This window comes from Pagrus major, chromosome 8, assembly GCF_040436345.1.
Source record: "Pagrus major chromosome 8, Pma_NU_1.0".
Taxonomy (NCBI): Eukaryota; Metazoa; Chordata; class Actinopteri; order Spariformes; family Sparidae; genus Pagrus; species Pagrus major.
The window spans coordinates 14,241,281-14,259,062 of record NC_133222.1 but is presented as its reverse complement, the minus strand read 5'-3'; the positions used below and the strand labels follow the sequence as shown (position 1 = coordinate 14,259,062).

General features: G+C 41.8%; 1 protein-coding gene across 2 annotated transcripts; it reads right to left on the bottom strand.

Annotated features, from left to right (window-relative positions):
• Positions 1-120: 120 nt before the first annotated feature.
• On the bottom strand, positions 121-16,794 carry pik3c2g (phosphatidylinositol-4-phosphate 3-kinase catalytic subunit type 2 gamma). Of its 2 annotated transcripts, none has more exons than XM_073471967.1 (33): positions 16,714-16,794; positions 13,494-13,981; positions 13,313-13,392; positions 12,827-12,984; positions 12,162-12,276; positions 11,942-12,053; positions 11,526-11,596; positions 11,270-11,333; positions 11,006-11,131; positions 10,788-10,818; positions 9,648-9,831; positions 9,388-9,510; positions 9,002-9,130; positions 8,032-8,146; positions 7,804-7,937; positions 7,525-7,713; positions 6,891-6,984; positions 6,688-6,782; positions 6,333-6,513; positions 6,100-6,207; positions 5,461-5,553; positions 5,129-5,258; positions 4,894-5,030; positions 4,629-4,798; positions 4,322-4,478; positions 4,130-4,239; positions 3,852-4,020; positions 3,268-3,386; positions 3,092-3,188; positions 2,946-3,006; positions 2,714-2,793; positions 2,446-2,571; positions 121-1,710 (listed from the first exon to the last, which is right to left on the bottom strand). In XM_073471967.1, exons 2-33 carry the CDS (start codon positions 13,920-13,922, stop codon positions 1,561-1,563), a joined length of 4,137 nt encoding a protein of 1,378 aa, XP_073328068.1. In that variant the 5' UTR covers positions 13,923-13,981; positions 16,714-16,794; the 3' UTR covers positions 121-1,560. The 2 variants fall into 2 exon arrangements, with proteins under 2 accessions (XP_073328068.1, XP_073328066.1); XM_073471965.1 differs by lacking the exon at positions 16,714-16,794 and adding an exon at positions 14,875-14,964.
• Positions 16,795-17,782: the final 988 nt, after the last annotated feature.

Genomic DNA, 17,782 nt, shown 5'->3' with positions numbered 1-17,782 from the left:
ACTGACACACACACTCACAGTCACGCACAGACACACGCACACACCTCGCCAACAGATAGAAAAGCGTGGCTGATGCAGCAACAACAACAACAAAAATATATAAATAAATCAAAAGCACCATTTCCTCAGATATAAATACCGGTTTTATTGTCAGAAAATAGACGTGCCTTTTCTCTGCTGCCTGCACTCTGTGCTGCAGAGGAAAAGACCAGAAGGTTCCAGTAGGGCTGCAAAGACAGAATAACTCTCTGCTGGAGGAATCCCTGGAGTGGGATATTAGATTCTTATCATAGGATTAATATTTGATGCAAGTGCAATTATTGTGGTAGAGCTAACACACATAAGAAGATCTCACCCGACCACGAGACACAGTGTTGTTTTTGGATTAATCATCTATTCCAAAACAATAGATGCCCCCCCCCATTAGGTCTGAAACTGGTGAGTGATGCCAGGATATATTAATACTCCATGAATACTACTATGAAAGAGTAGCAGCCAGCATTTTCTTCCAAGCCTACATCACTGTGATCCCAGCAGGGAATAATATAAATAGCATTCACAGAGGTATACATTATTGAACCAAATCCGGTGCAGGGAGGTCTATTTCTATCCTCCTTCATCACTAAATCCTATGAATGAGGCAGAGGAGAGTTACGGGTCAGCAGGCCTGTCAGGAGGAGGATGGCATTAAGATAACATAAAGACCTGCCTTAGCCTAGAAAGTGTGTGTGTGTGTGTGTGTGAGTGTGTGAGTGAGGAGGTGGTTTTTCAGGGGTATATGTGTGGGCATGTGAGCGTCTGCCATTGCTTGTTTGTGCATGCATGTGCATAACTGTGTTTGAATGCCACTGATGGATGAGACAAAGGATGGAGCGAGGTGGAGAGTTTTAACTCGGCCCCCCTCAGGCCAGAGAGGCTTGAGAGAGAGAGTTGTCATCCTGCTCACACACTCGCCTCACCCCTCTCCCCCTGCCTCCCGCCTCCGATTCTACTGGTCAAGGACATCCACTTGACACAGCCCAAAGGGTATAAACACACTCAGCCTGGGCAGGTATCAACAGCGCTGCATCACCTGCTCTTTAATCTGTCACATGGACGCTCACGACCACACACATTTACAAGGACGGTTCTGACTCGCGGAGAAGTTAAAGTTAAAGTATAAACAAAAGTGCAAGTCTGATAATAAAAGTTATCGTTTCTTCCTGTCAGCCATCGTCAAGGCCACATCCAGGAATCAAAATAATTAACAAATATCCTTCACTTGATCAACATTTAAAAATAAACGTATCAGGGGAAGTGTTGCTTCACACAGTAAACAGTCTTCTTGTCTGAGTTTTACTCAGCCTTGTAACATCCTCCACATACATCCTCCACTGCCGGCAAAATTCAGCTCTGGAGTGATGTTACATCCGATAAATAGGTATAAATGAGAGCGCACAGTTCCTTCGCTCAGGTGCATTTGTCTCACTCATGCAATCAGAAATCTTTGGATTGATTCTTTCCCTCGGTGTGGCTACACCCCCTGCTGGCAGCAGGCCCACAGCGCAGCTCTCTATCAAGTCAGATTGCACAGTTCCCGAGAGGAAACCACGTCTCCTTGTCAAGCAGCTCCTCCTCAAGTTTAATGTTGGTTGCAGCCACAAACGTCTTCTTGCTCTTCACTGTCACTTCCAGCACCATCCCATACAGCAACACATTATTGTACTCCAGCTGTGAAGAAGGGACAGATATTTTAGTTATCAAACAGCTCTTCATTCAGAACACACAGTAATTTGAGGGTATGTCTTTTATACAGTTTGGCTTTTATCTGAAATTTCTGTCAGAAGTGTAGAACAGGGGCTTTATTCTTTTATTTCCTTCCGTGCGGCTTTGTCAAGGCGTAACGGTTTGCAACATAAAAGGTGGTAAGAGGCTGTTAAGTGTGTGGGAAGCTGCTGGTCAGAGTCTGCAGGGTTCAACAATCAAAGATCACATCAGACTCACAGTGAAGAGAGCGGCGCCGCATGCAGAGCATACATTAGAAAGTAATATTAAACACAGTTAGATAAATGTTCAAAGCTCTGAGTGACAGCAATTAATCTCAAGAGGGACTGGATGTACACACTGGAAAAAAAAAAATCTTTACCCAGATTTACGAGCTGGACGTGGTATTTTATCTGCCTCAGACAATCCCTATTGTATAGCCCTGATTACTTTACCCCACTTATTTTTCCACAGCATACAATGTTTCTCATTAAATTGACTAAATGCTTCAGTTTGTAACTTACTGTTTGTGCTTAACAGCTTACCTGGAAGGTACACGGACTTACAGTATTAAGCACCGGCCCTTCATCAAAGGATTAACGCATTACTTTCTTAAACCTGCCCAGTAATCTCATGAAAAACCAAAGGATGCTGAGACTGTGCTAATTCATTAATAAAAGATGGATAGGATGAAAGTTGTACCAGTTCATTGAAGGTGGGGTTGTCATTATTGCGGACCACCTTTGTCTTCTTCTTTGAGCGCTGCTGAGGGTCCGGTCTGAGGCGCGTGACCACATAGGCATCAGGGTTAGAGCCGTTTGCCTGCTTCTGTCGAAAAGGGAAAAAAACCATGCTCTTGAGTATACAGTACACCACAAAGTATTTCTAAGAGAAAACACATTCACTATGTGTGTTTTTCCTCTTGTTAAATGCTACAAACAATGCAATAATAAGAACGAAGGAAACTTACAATGTTCTTCAGGTGTTTTACTAAGACTGAGAGCTTAGAGTCAGAGTAAGAAATGTAGAGCTGGATCTGAGGTTTGGATCCTGCAACAGATCAACACATCAGTGCCAGTAAATCACAGCAAAAAACCTCCTATACTGTATAAGGTCTATCAACTAAATTTCCTCAAGACAGAATTAGTCCTCACATTCTAAATGTTAACTTTAGCATGATGTTTTTCCCTTTAAAATCTTACCGGTCACACTTTCTTGGACTATGTTGGGGCCATCCAGGAACAAGCTGCACACAATTTCATTCTGCAGAGCGAGGCAGGTTACAAGTTAGAGCAAGAAACAACAAGACAACACTGAGAGAAACCAACCAGGGACAAGAGGAACTTACTCCCTTGCATGGTCCCTCAAAAAGCTGTTTTAGGTACTTATTCAGCAGAGACATCCTCTTGCTTGGGCTGAATGACATCTTATACCAGCTAGGAAACCTTTATGAGAGAAGGAGTGAAGAGTTAAGATCAAATTATGTCTTTACTGTGAAAGAAAAAGCCTCTTTTTTTCACTCACTGAGGCAGCCTAGACTCAATGAAGTGTTTCTGCAGCTGCTTATGGATCAGCTCAAACTGCCCGTATGTCTTCTCACTGTTCAGAAAACCATCATCAATGCTCACTCTCAGGTCATAGATCTGCAAATCAGACAAAATACAGTTTTCCATAAGGCTGCAAGCTGAGAAAATGAGGAGAGACCGTAGAAAAGTCACGTACGTTAAGTAACTTCTTTAACAAAGTAAGTGACAGCAGACCCAACCGGGCAGAGCCTGTGGTTAATCCTCCCAGAATGTATGTGTGAACCTGCAAGAGGCCGACCAATACTGGATTTTTAAGGGCCGATGCCAATAGTGATGCGACAACGATGTACTTAAACAGTAAACTTCACAGGGAATTTAATAAATATAATCTACCAAGGCCAATATCAGTCAATAATATCGGCTGACTGATGTATCAAGCTCTAGAACCTGCTGTCAGTTCCAGACGTAAGATGTAGGATTGTAGGATTATTAGGATGTAATAACACAAATCTCTGTGATGCATCAGGCAAAGTTTCGCAGCGACTAAATTACCACAGCATAAAGAGCAACATGCAGCCTCACCACATCTTTTGACCTGACGGTGTATCCCTGGATGACAGCTTCTTGGATGTTGTTGCTGGGAGCTGGGCTGCCGTTCCGGGTTTGTGAATCCTGTTTCTTCACTTGAGCCAAGCTGTGCGTCAGGAAGTTAAACTTAACTGCAAAACAGCCCATGCTTTCCTTGATCTTCCTGCATCAGGAGGGATACAAACTGTCACTTTCAGAAACAGATTTATACATGAATAAAATATGGGTTACTTTAAAGACTGCGTGTATTCATGTGCTGTGGATTAAGCTACTTTGTGAAGTAGGATGTGGCCTCCAGGTCTGTGTCATGAGGTCTGAGGTTGTTCTGGACGTACTGCAGGTCATTAGTGTCCTTCAGTTCAGGCATTCCTGCATGTAGCATCTAGAAACCACATGCACACCACGAATGAAACAGTGTTTCATGTAATATTAGTTATTCTCAGATATCGCTATTAAGATCTTACCAGCTCCAGCAGGCTGAGTATCAGTGCAGAGCGCTGCCTGATTATGTTGTAAGCTTCACAGCACAGCTCCACAAAGCGATGCAAGCGCTGAGGCTTCAGCCCCCCGCCTGTGATGAAGTGCTGCATCTCAGATGAAAAGATGAATGGTGATCGGTCCCTACCATGACAAAAAAAGAGTGGGGGAAGATTCTTGTGAATTCACATCGTTGTCTTTGACTTGATCCTCTTCTGAGTTTTTTTTTGCCGTTTAAACAAAAACACCACTCTTTTCACTTCCAAACTGCTGCTCGTATTTTCATCGACTTGCCTTTTAAAGCTTCCAAACTTCTGTGCGTTGCCCATAATTTTGCCAAAGTCGATGTGAAACATGTGTCCACTGTGTTTCAACATGATGTTGTCATTGTGGCGGTCACAGATCCCGAGGATGAAGGTGGCCACGCACCACCCTGCACACGAGTGGATGAAGTTCATCACAGCCTGCACATAGATACACAGCAGGAGCAAAAGTGAACACTCAAGTTTAAAATCAAGCATAATGGTAAAGTTATCACAGAGTTTGTGTTGGTCTTCACCCTCTCATAGTCCTCCTTAGTTTTGTTCCAATTGTTGAACCATTTCTCTAGTGTGTCTTCTCGTAGGGAGCCACCCAGACCCCACTCCTGGTGAATCTTCCCCAGGGTCACCGCCTCTGGAACCACTTCCACCAGGCCTGACAACCACATAATATATAAAGAAAAACATGACTTCACAACCACAGAGAAATAAGACGAGGGAAAAATTCATGTGCATTCAAAAACACAAACTGACCCTGAGCTCTGCCCGTAGAAAGACATCTGAAGGTGATCATTCGCAGGTCGAGTCCCTCCTGAAGCCAAACCCTGTCCATCACACGGACTATCTGAAGTACCAGCATGTCCTGACGCAGGTTATCTCCTGTCTGAAACAATATTTAACCGAGTTATGACGACATTTGGAAAAAGGTTGCTTTTTGACTCGACGAGTGCCATTTCACAGGTATTTGTGTTGAAATGAGCAGACTATGAGCGTTAATTTCCCTTTGAAGGAGGCAAGAATAAAGGCAATGGGCCAATATTAAAATTTTCATGAGGAGATCAATAAAATAACATATTATTACCAACCTTGCAGATGACACTGATGTTCTTAGCCAGAGGGTCAGAGCAGATGAATGAGATCCCCAGAGGAGCAGCATTGGAGTTGTAGAACTTACAGGCCTGTAGGCGACACATCGACGGAAACAAGTAAACACTCCTGCTATAGAGCTGTGTTAGACGTGTTAGACTTTAGTATTGTTATATAAATGGTGTAATGTGCTGTGTGACATTCCTTTCCTTTTAAAAATGTATGTAATGCAGGCAAAATTGACAAATACCTGAATATAATGACACACAATACGTATAGCCTCACAAAAGGACAGCTGGACTTTACAAAACTGAAAAATCTCCTTGACAGCTGTAGAGCATATTTCATTTTTATATACTCCTACTCTTTACTAGAGCCCATTTTTTTAATCGTGTTGTGTTACTTTGTAAAGGTTTGTAGTAATTATCTTTCCAAAAGAAATTGGATTTGCAATAGATTTTTTTTTAAAAAAAACAAAAACAAGCCATATTGAAATTGGTTCTGGATCTTGCCTTAAATATAAATGATGTACCAAACAGAATAATTGTAAATTAATATCTGGGGAAGGCCTCCGCTATGTAAAATGAAATTAGAAATTGTTTTATGCATCTTTTCTGGTATCTGTGTGACGTTCTTACTTCAACGTCCAATGCTTTTACACGAACAGCAGGATCCAGTGCCAGACAACAGCTGATCCCACCTTTGAAGAAGTCAGTAATCTTAGCTTTCTCTTTCTTCAAAACATTCTGCAGAGAAATGCACAAAAATCAAACAACTAAGTTAGTCAAGTTAATTAGTCATCATAACAATGATGGATTACGTTGCTGTGACTGAGTAAATTAATAAATGAGAAGATGAGAGAGCTGGATACCTTACGGCGAGCCTTGTCAGCAGCTCGAACCTTCTCCGCCACCTGTACGAGCACAGACACGAGGCGGCTTTCACGCTCCAGCTCCTCCCTCAGTGCCTGGCCGCAGCAGTGCCGCAGGGCAGCCTGAACCTTACTGAACCAGCTCTGGTAGTAGGGTTCACTGTTGGCGTCCTCCAGCAGCCTGCCAGCATGTAAAACTTTAATAAAACTTTTGTGCTGCAGAGAAAATTACTGAGCATGAAAACACTCAAAACACATTTTTCCTAGAGCAGTTTTAACTTTCACTCTGTCATTTTGCTACATTACTAATCCAAATTTACGTTCCCTCAGTCTGATGTCTAACTCTTTGGCTCACCAGTAGAGTTGCTGGGCAATCTGTATGCTCTTCAATGATCTCTCCAGCAGCAGCATCACCAGAGGTCCATCTAACTCCCACTCACTCTTCAGAGCCTGCAGGACAGGATGACTGATGAAACCAACATCAAACTGATGAGGAAAATACAGAGTGTGCAGTCACCTTATCTCATAGGTGTGTTGAACACTTGTTTGTGTGCTTACCTGGACCAACTGTGGCAGAAACAACTCCAGCTCTCCATCTGGTATCTGCTCAAAGTAGTGAACTGCAGCCCTTCGCACAGTCTGATCATGAAAACTGAAAAATATGTTCGACATCACCAAACAGACTAATGCAAACCCGAATCATGGTTGTGATCGTAGCTTTTGGGTTACTAGTCTGCTTGTCTACAAAACTATATTCCATCACAAGCCAGAAAAGCACCACTGATTCAGACATATTGGAGACAACATCACACAGTGTTTAAATTATTTGAGAACTGTTTTCAACATCTAGCTAACGTGGTGTCTGAACAGAGAAAGACTACACCTTCTTTTCAGTGAGCTTGGTTATTGTTAATGTTTTTAGCCTTTTTTCAACAGCCTTACGAGTACTATTTTTAGTGCTTTAAGTATATTTTGATGCTAATACTTATGTACTTTTACATAAATGATACTCTAAATGCAGGACTTTTACTTGTAACGGAGCATTTTTCATTACTTCTTTTCCACGACAGGACATACTGTAGCTATGAACCAAAACACTTTCTCAAACAAGCAACAACAAACAAACTTGGTCTTTGCAGCGCTGCATAGGGACTGTGTCCATATTTCTGTATGTGAAACAAATGTAACCCACTTCTCACTGAGCAGGAAGAGGGCCTCCTCAGGTAGATGAATCGGCCAGTTCTCTACAACAGTATAGATTTCTGTCAAGTCTTCAGACTGCCACCGGGGGGCCCCACCCAGCAGCAGGTGGAGGAAAGTGCTTCCTTTGTCACTACAGTAACGTTTACTCCAGAGGAAGGCTTTCTCATTTTCTGTCAGACTGAGGGGGGGAGAGAACATTTCAAGGATTTGTTAAGGGAAAGGGAGGGATTACAAATCTCTATAATGTGTGTCGTTTTCTTCTACTCACAAGCAGAGGCAGTGCTTCTTAGAGGCGTTCAACATTTTCTTTTGCAGTGCCTCACAAGGCTGAGTAAACAGGGCTGAACCTGGGAGTGCGATGGGCCTCTGATACTTCCACTCAAAATGATCTTGAAACTCGAGCTGGAGGATTATGGGGAGATGAATGATTGAGCAGGTAATGTGGTGTAGTTTGTGTTTAGGTCAACAGGGGGCAGAGTTGTCCAGTGATACTGACCTGCAGTATGACCCCGACGGCTTGTCTGTGGCTGTCAAACAGGGCGGGAGAGGGAGAAGCTGGAGGCTCAGCCAGCGTGGACATACTGAGCAGAACGGTCCCCATCACCAGAGTCCTAGACACACACAGAGTACAAATACTATGTCAGTGTCGGTAAAGAGCTCAGGAATGAGTTTATAAAATGTACATCAAGCACTGTATGATAGTAGAAATATTTGGTAACGCTTTTGAAGTGTTAATTATAGCATTATAAACACATTTACTGTCAGATAATGCACTGGTAACAGTTTAAAGGTGCAGTATGTATGAATTTTAGTTCAATCGTTCAAAAATTAACTAACATTATAAACAGACTGTGAAAAAAAATGTATTAAATGTTTGACTATTATATCAAAAATGTCTATATATTGTGTTGCACTGATATCTTTTGGGAATTGGAATGCCAACAGCTAGCTCCCAGCCACTTTGTACCTCACGAGATGATAGTCCGATAGTAAACAACACCAACGCTCCGAGTGCTCCGAGCTCCCAGTCCAGGCAGAGTCTGCATGGTTAACTGAGCTTTCTCGCTAACAGCAGCTACAGTTAGCAGCAGTTAATTGTTACTATGGTGATTTGATATATTGCCACCTATTTGTATAGAGTTGGCCTATGAATTCAACAGTTTTAAATAAACTCTCTTCCATTGAACCTCACTTTTCATAAAGAGGCATTCCGCTGATTTTACAAACTGATCTTCGCGGTAGTTTCAACAGGCACGGGAGTCATTTTATATTCACGTGTTTGTTTCATACACCCTTCAATTATTTATGTCGACGACCTTTCTCTTAAAACAGAAAGTCCATAAAAACATCTGCTGCTCATTAAACTGTGAGCTCACGTGAACTCCCTCCACCTTCCCAGCCTCCTCCTGTGTTAGCATTCAGTCAAAACCTTTATGAGGTGGTGTGAACGTTGTGTAAACACCTACCTGTCGCTGTAAAGAGGTAGTACAGCCCAGCCTAAAAGCTCAGGGTTCTTGCCTCGCTTGGAGCCCTTGAGGCGAAATGTCAACATGCACTCATACGGCAGCTGAATGACTGGAACAGGGAACACCATCCTGAAAACCAACAACATGCACATGCAGTCAAAAAAACATGTTTATTTCTTCTCCATCTATTTATTCTAGCTCATAAATATTTTTCCTTGTTTTTTCTTAACTAGAATTTGAGGATCAGTGTATTAAAATGAGCTATAGATAATTTCTCTCATAAACTCTGTTATATCAACTTTCACTTCCTCATCAGTGGCGAAGGAATTCTTATGAGAATAAGGAGGAAGTAGAATATGATAGTGTGTACACTAAGAGGCTCTTACATGCGGTTACACTGGATCTTGTTTCCGTATGACAAGGCAGTGCTGATATTTTCAGAAATGCCTGTGTCACAGATCTTTGTTGCTCCGTAGGTCAAATCACAGGAAACAGAGAAGCACTCATAACTGAAAACAAAGGAGAGGAAAGAGAAAGCAAAACAAACCCTGGTCAGGATGCGGTTCATTCGTATGTGTTCGCTTGCATTTCTGCACATGCATCATAACGTGTGCATGTCTGCGTGTGACTATAAATGCACACATACTTGATCATCCAGGCGGGTTGTAGTTGGTAGAGAGCAGCGATGTTGAATTGTAAGATTTCAGCGTTGTTCTCCACGTCAAGTATTTGCAGTTTGTTGGTGAACTCCTGACCTCTGAAGTCTGAATGGAAGTTGTCAAAAAAGACCTGCAGCACTTTATGCAGCTCCTTGTGAAGCATGATCATGGCTGGAAAACGGAGTCATAACATTAGTTTTGACAGGAAACACATAAGCCCCCCCATTATGTATTTATAAACAATATGAAAACAATTGATACTTTGTTTATAAAACACTACAATGTAGTTATAAGCAGATATGTGAATATTTATTTATATGTGTTAATGTGCAGTAACATATTTTACTACAACTGTGCTTTTCTGTATTATCATTGAGCCTCAACCAATTAGTGCCCACAAATACATCAGTGAACACGTATATCTGTTTACAACTACATCATGGTGTTTAATAAACTATTTATTGAATCCTCCATGTGTAGATACAAGCTTCCTTCTGCACGGTGATGGTGAAGGAAAACTGTTCCTACATGAAACTGCTCACAACAAGGTCAGTGGATTATCTTGAGTAGGTCGTGATTTCTGGAAAGAAACTTTGCTGCTGACTTATTCAGATGTAATGTTTTTGCACTTTGAGAACCACAAGCTGAGTGCCATCTAGTCACATTATACCTCCAGCCGATATCTCCAAAACTCAACAACTGACTTTAAACCATCTAGATGGACAAATTGCACTTCAGGCAAGAGGAAAAATATGTGTTTTTGAATTTGGGGACGAATTGTCCCTTTGAAAATAAAAACCTTGGCTACGTTCAAAACCTCTTCTTCATTCACCGCTCCCTGTACAATAGACATTAAATTGCACTTAATTGAGATTTTGGACAATTTTAAATTTTAAGGTGATAGACGAGATAATATTGCTAAGAATGGTCTTATAGCACTTTCATGCCTGCTGTGTCTTGCAGAATTGCATATATTTAGACTGTCAAAACAGTGTGACACAACTAAAAGGAAGTTAATATGGTGATCAGGGGTTTTCTAGTGGTTAAGAGTCATACCATAAAACCTTAACATACTAACACACCCACGCGCACAACAATGGCTTTACTGTTGAGTAACAGATACCCACCTGTTTCACACTCAACCATCTCCTCATGACTCTAAAAAAGAAAAAAAACAAAGCTTTGTATTGTTGATTGGAGGAATGAGGAGGTATTTTACATTTCTTTGGTGCACTGCAGTGTCACAATACTTTGGCAGATATGAAAGGTGAAAGGATTACACTGCTTGAATGAGGAGCCCTTCACCACAGGAAAAGATTCACAAATGAACGTTGTGATATTATACCAGGGGTATGGGGTTGATTCGGTTGAGCCTGCCTATAGTCTCCTCGAGCTCCTGACAGGAGAGCCCACACAGAAGATTGCTGATGGTGCGAACACAGTCCACGATCACATTAACGTTCATCCCAGACTGCAGACACAAAGAGAAACATCAGGAAGTCAACTTTTCATGCATGACTCCCACAGATATATCTGAATTACCCTTAGATGATAATGAGGGCTTCAAACACTGTGTGAGTTAAATAAATATTACCCTCTCTTTACTAACCTTAAATCTCATCAGCTGTGTCACCTCTCTGTTGTAGCTATTGAGCACTTCCTGCAGACTCAACCTGACAGACGAGGAAAGGTTAAACACACACACAGGTGTCACAGTGGTAGGAAACCACAAAGCAATGCTCCCTTTCCTAATGTTTTCTACAAACAGACGCCGGTTGACACATGACCCACTGAACACCTGTCATTGTTATTGAAACCATTTCATAAAAACGGATTAGGGATGCAGGACCATCTAGAGATCTTACTTGCAGGCGTTGAAGACAGAGACAGGACGCAGGACCTCGCACAGCTTGAATGAGGTTACGTCGTCCTCAACCTCAGAGGAGAAACATAGGTTAACATCCATCTATATATAGAATTTTAATCAAGCATTTGGGATCATTAAATGGCATTAATTGGCTTTTTGTGGCTATAACTCTAACTCCACATTAGCTTCACCTTTATTCCATTTCATTCTTCCTGCTAAATGCCACCCGCTGTGACGTGATGTGTAAACAGAACAAGTCGAGAAGTCAGGGTGGAGGCTTTTACAGCCCTGATGATAACACGCTGGCTAGGGGCCAGACACAAACAGCATTTCAAGACTGAAGACAGGCCGGCCTCTCTTAGTAAATGATCAACACTGTGGGTGGGAACACTGAAGGAGTTTGAACTGACTTACATCCCTGGTCAGACGGTGTTTGAGGTTGTTCATGTTGAGCAGTCGGAGGGGCACTTCTTGCTCAGACTTGTAGTAAATCTGAATAGTCTCGTGCAGTCCCAGCAGCTCTTCACTAGGGAGAGATATGAAAGATTGCATTTGGTGCATGAAGTTAAACACACCATGTTTGAAGAGAGCATCATATACTTACTAGTTAATCGTTTCTGGATTTGTGACTTACTTTCGGAGGTACTCGTCAGAGTTGCACAGTTTTAAAACATAATGCCCATCTGTGCTGCGAGGGAGGTCCAGCAGCTGGAAGACTTCATCGATCAGACTCTTCACTGTCCTGTTCACTGGATAAAAGATTAGAGTTAATATTGTGTTTTCAGTTCCACTACATTTATCTAGCAGCTGCAATTATGATTATCATAGAATAAAGGCCCTACACACCCACGCAGGCATTAACACTTACAGTCTGTGGTTGATTAAACATGCTCAGGTTGGATTTTCACAAAACCTTTGATGGGATTTACATGAAGTGACCATGTACGAATAAAATGTACCCACACATTTTACAGGGTAGCTCCTCAAGTCCCAAAAAATTATATGTTTTTATGTGTTATGTGTTACGATCTGTTTCTTCATCTTTGTGCACACAAGATTAGGGAAAACCTCAGGAACCATTTGTTCAAATAAGCACTTTTACTTTTTGATGCTTTTGACTACTTTGTGATCAAGCAGAATTTTGAATGCAAGATCTTTTAAGTCAGTTAAAGTATTTTATGAGTATCAAGCTACATGGCATCATGGGAGTTTTGTCTTAATTGTTAAACAAGCCACCATTTCTGATGAAAATCTATCTTCCTAAATGAGTGACTGTGGTTCTCTGATGGTTGATCTTACCTGTGGTGGGGAGGGGGACCTGGTTATCATCCCACTCAGTGGCCACACTGACAGTCACCTCCACCTGCTGCAGCAGTGCAGGGTGGATATGTAACATGCGACCCCACACCACACCTGAGTTATGAACGCTGTCTGCGTGCTTGTAGTGTGACATAAGACTGCCAGAGACAGAAAAGAAAAACAGGTTGCCAGTATGAAACTGAAAGAATGATGGCAAACATGTTCCACGCTTCAACTTCATAACATGATTCAACAGCATGATTCATATCTGCTCACTAAAGGTTCAAAACAAGGCTGAGCTGAAAGACCAAAAAGCAGATATAGACAATCTGTCAACAATGAAAGTTTTTTGTTTGTTTTATCCCAACAGAGCACTTCAAATTCATTTTAATACAGTACGATACATTTATCTCATTCACATTACAAAATAGATTATGTTGAAAAATTAAATTGTATAAAGATGTAGGAACTAATTCTCTCTCCTACTTTGAAGTTGCAGCACAAAAAGAAACCAGACTCTTGGTGCTGCCCTGTGGGGTGTCTATCAGACTGATGGTGAACGGGTCCTGATGTGTGGGGGAAAAAAATGATTAATTTGGGTTGTTGTATTGAATCATAAAAGGAGCTCTTTGTCTTTGCTGAGGGAGAAACTACAAGAGATACTCACATGTCTGGCTATTTCTGTCCTGGAACGGTTCAGTTTGTGAGCGGGCTCAGGGAGGTCACAGGAAAACTGCTTTTTGCTCATGCTGAGGGATACTCGCGTCCTGGGGGGAACAGGCGGGGGTGCATTGCCTTGTCCTTCTGGCAAACGTGCACTAGGAAGTCTGTTTCTGGGTGGGGGTGGAGGGGGACGAACAGGCTTAGGCCTATTCGTGCTTTCTGTATTCCCTGGAGGTTTGGGTTGGGGTTCAGCTGGGGCAATGAGCCCAGACAAGGTGGTCTCATATATATGTGCGTCATTATCTTCAGGAAAGTTTTCAAGGTGCTCATAAATGTGTGCTCCATATTGATCCTCATTTAGGGGCATGGGGAGGTCAGAGTTGCTTGCATCTTGCCTCTGGATTGACCCATTTCGCCTCTGAGGAGGATCCATCACATGTTAGGAAGATGTGCAAGCGCTCCCGGGTGATGCTTTATCTCAGCACGTGCTCACTTCATTTCATGGCAGAATTACGTGGTAAAGAAAAAAAAACAAAAAACAGAATTAGGCATTAATTACAATGGAGACTAGGGGGAGACTACACTCAGAGATGGGCACAAATACATCAAATAAATATATTTTCTTATCAAATATATCAAAATAAAAGACAAAAAGACATCCTATATAAACTGACATTGTTAGCCTACATTTATCCATTTAATAGCCTCAAGATGGGATGGATTTTGTTGGGCTGGTTCATCATTTTGTGTTATTTAGTTTATCATTCAAGTAACCCGTTGTTTACTTTACTTGCTCTTTTAACTTCTAATGTAACCTACTCGGATTTTGCATCAAACATAGATCATGTCAGTGGTTAAAACTGTTTTCAAATAGGAAAAAAAAAGTCCAAAACATTCCATATATTATAAATGATTAATCGATAATCGATTTTAAAGGCAGCCGACTAACAGTTAAAGAAATTGCTTAAAACTTCTAATCCCTTATGCAGACTTACTGTCAGGTCAAGAAAGGTGTTTTATGGCTCGAGTCTAGCTCAACCTGAGGATTAACGTTGGTCTAATCATTAACAAGCTTTCAAATCTTAACAGGAAATCCACCGGTGCATGCCTCTTCATCTAAGGAACACTTGTGTAAAGTGAAACAAGTCTTCACCACTACTACAATTACTTTATACATCGAAACTTTCACTTCACATGCTGAACATGACTTAACTGAAATGACAAATTCAGTCAAAACTGTAATCCATGCAAACAGACTGATATGTTTCAGTTAAGTCAGCATACTCACAGTTAGATAAGCTTCAAATACAGTACAGTACAGTACAAATACCTAACTTTAATCTCAATACAAGTATTTTTGAACTTATATTTTGTGTGTAACTTACCCTCAAAGCTCTCACCCTGTCTCGACCAAATGAATGCCTGACATGAAGCCATGCTCGGCGAGTTAGACCTGTAAAAGGTTTAGGGACCTTCCCATCTGTGTTTCCTCAGCCCTGTCTGCTGCCTCTGTCCCTCCCCTCCTCTCCCTCCTGCAGCCCACAACAACTCTCCCTCTGCTGGAGGAAAGAGAACATTTCATGTGTGTAATATATAATAACTCCATTTAAATAGCAGCTTTAAAACAGATATTATGAAGTGGTTTGACGGACGAAGCAGAGGGACAGTATAACAGCAGACAACCAAACAGCAAGACCAGATTTAGGAAAAGTTAAAGCCAGAAGACAAAAAAACCCAAAACGCATTACCTTTAATGCTTTAACCATTTCAATGTGTTTCCGATAAATGTAAAGGTGCGAACTTCCTTTTCATGTAACAAACACATCTATCCAGTTGAACCATACTGACCGACTACATCACATCCACTCCTCACTCAGGAATGTCATTGAGCAGGTTAAGGTTTGGGAGCAGTGAGCTTCTCCTAGGAAGTGAAATTAAAGCAGCAGAGAGAAATGTTTATCCACACACTCAACGCATGACACATAAGGTAAGACTGAATCACTCAAGGGTTTTCTTTAAGCTGAGGAACGTTTTGGACGTTACAGGAAGCTTCCTTTGTACGATCATCAACTTCCTGGTCAGTTTCTTTGAAAGCCTTTTTTAAATTCTTCTTCTCTCTACAGCAATACTCATGAGTCCTCCTGTGGTTGAGAAACGTGGCCTCTCAGTGGGAATGACAGCAGCGGCGCTCCACTGAATGTGTCACAAAGGTGTCAGCTGAGGTGCATGGAGCAGAGGGGCGTATGATGGAGGAGATTGGGACTAAAGAAATGCGCTCCAACCTCACAACTCCACACATTTTCCCCACAAAACCCAAACCTGGATTTGCTGGTTACTATTTACTCATCCCCCTTGTACTGCTCACACTGATTGGAAGTGTAGTGGCAGCGGTAAGATACGTTCTGCATAGTTAACTTTACGTGACTGCATTACACTGTAGTGTTATCTTCAAGTTTTTATTGTTGTGCTTCTCTTAGGTTCTTTATATCAGGAGGAGAGCAAGGTAAGGTGGTCTCTGCAAAGCATCTCTTTTAAATCAAATTGTTCAAGTTGTTGTTCTTGTATTCAGTCCTAATTTGGTTTCTCTTGTATGTTTTGCTTCAGATTGGACGAGCTGCGCCACAGGCTGATCCCTCTGTACAACTACGACCCCACAGAGGAGCAAGAAGACTGGGGGGATGCAGGCAAGGAGGAAGAAGAGGAGCTGACTGTAAGCAAACCACCAAAACTTTACTAATGATATAAAATAATCCTCCATTCTCTATCACATATTCAGGGTTGTGGTTAACTTAGTTTGTTTTTCTTTACAGGAACCTTTGTACAAAGAGGGGAAGCTCGCCTTCTCATCTGCCTATGGAACATGAAAATCAAAAAAGAAAAGGAGGAATATGTCCTCTTTTTAGATTTTGTATTGCTGGTGCTATACAAAAAAACAGACAGGCCTTCTTCATGAGGTTTTAAAACATCAAAATCATTTATTTTCTTCCCTCATGACAACTCCCATTTGGCACACCTGACAGCAGATGGCACCGTAATCCTGTCTTTTGCCTCAGTTGAGAACTATCCTTTTTTAAAGACTGTATACTAAATGTTTTCAAGGATAAAGGTGTTATTTTTGGGCAATAAACTGAAAGATAAACTCCAATTTCAAAGCTCTTTGTTTTGTGTATGTGTCACTGTAAAATTATTCACAAATTAAGCTCAAAAGGGACTTAAGGACACACCTGTTTCTGCTTGGCAATCAGAGGGTTTGCTGGTGTTTGGACGTTCCTCAGGTTGATACATCTTCACATGTTCAGGGGGCTTTACAGGAAGATGGGATCACAAAGAAAGAGCAGGTGAACTGATGAACTGGACTAATTATATGAACGTATGTTTTCAGTCTGCATCATTCCTACTTAACTGTGTGTGTGTGGATCTACTTAGTCTGGGATCACGCTGTTTCCTGACCTCCATCCTGCTGACCACAGCTGCTCTGCTCCTCCCTGCTCTGAGCCTGGACAGCTTGCTCTGTTACTACTGTCCCCTGCAGCACAAAGGCAAGTCCTGCCCCAACATCACGAGCCAGTGTCTGCCTCATCAGCACTGTTCCAGCTCCAGGGGCCGCTACGGCCCAATCCACATCCTGTCTGCTCAGGGCTGCGTGGACTCTGAACTCTGTGGCTCCCATGAAATCCTCTCTCATCGTGGGGTCAAGTACAATGTCAGCCACACCTGCTGCTGCAAAGACAAATGTAACGTCTCGCCAAAGTCTGACACCAACCTGAAGATGCTACTCAGGATGATCGCAGGCAGAATAGATCACACTGGCATCACTAATGTTACTTACGAGGAGCTTTGGGGTTCATGTGCAAATTACACATCATCAAGGAACTCAACATTGCCTGTCACCGCATCATAAAGGTGCTTATAGAAGGCTGAGGAGAGGCCTGTTAGCCATCAGTACTCACTCAAGTCTCTACACGGTCACTAACATTTGGTAAAATGGCCAAATGTTTTGTGATTAGTATTTTTGCTAAATTATTTTTTATTCCAGAGAGAAAAAGGTGGACTTGTCAGCCATCCTCCAGGTATACTTGAGTAATTGTTGACATTATACATGTGTGAAATGATGAATACAGCAAATAAAAGCACTGTGATTAAGCTCCCACTTGTAGTTAGTCTGTGTAGATTTATATTTTACAAGCAGGTGTGTTGTGGGAGGAGTGGCCTGTGCAAGGAGATCTGGAGTCAGTGGTGAAACTTGAGTTCATCAGGAGAAGCTCTGAAAAGTTGTATCTGTTTGATTGGAGT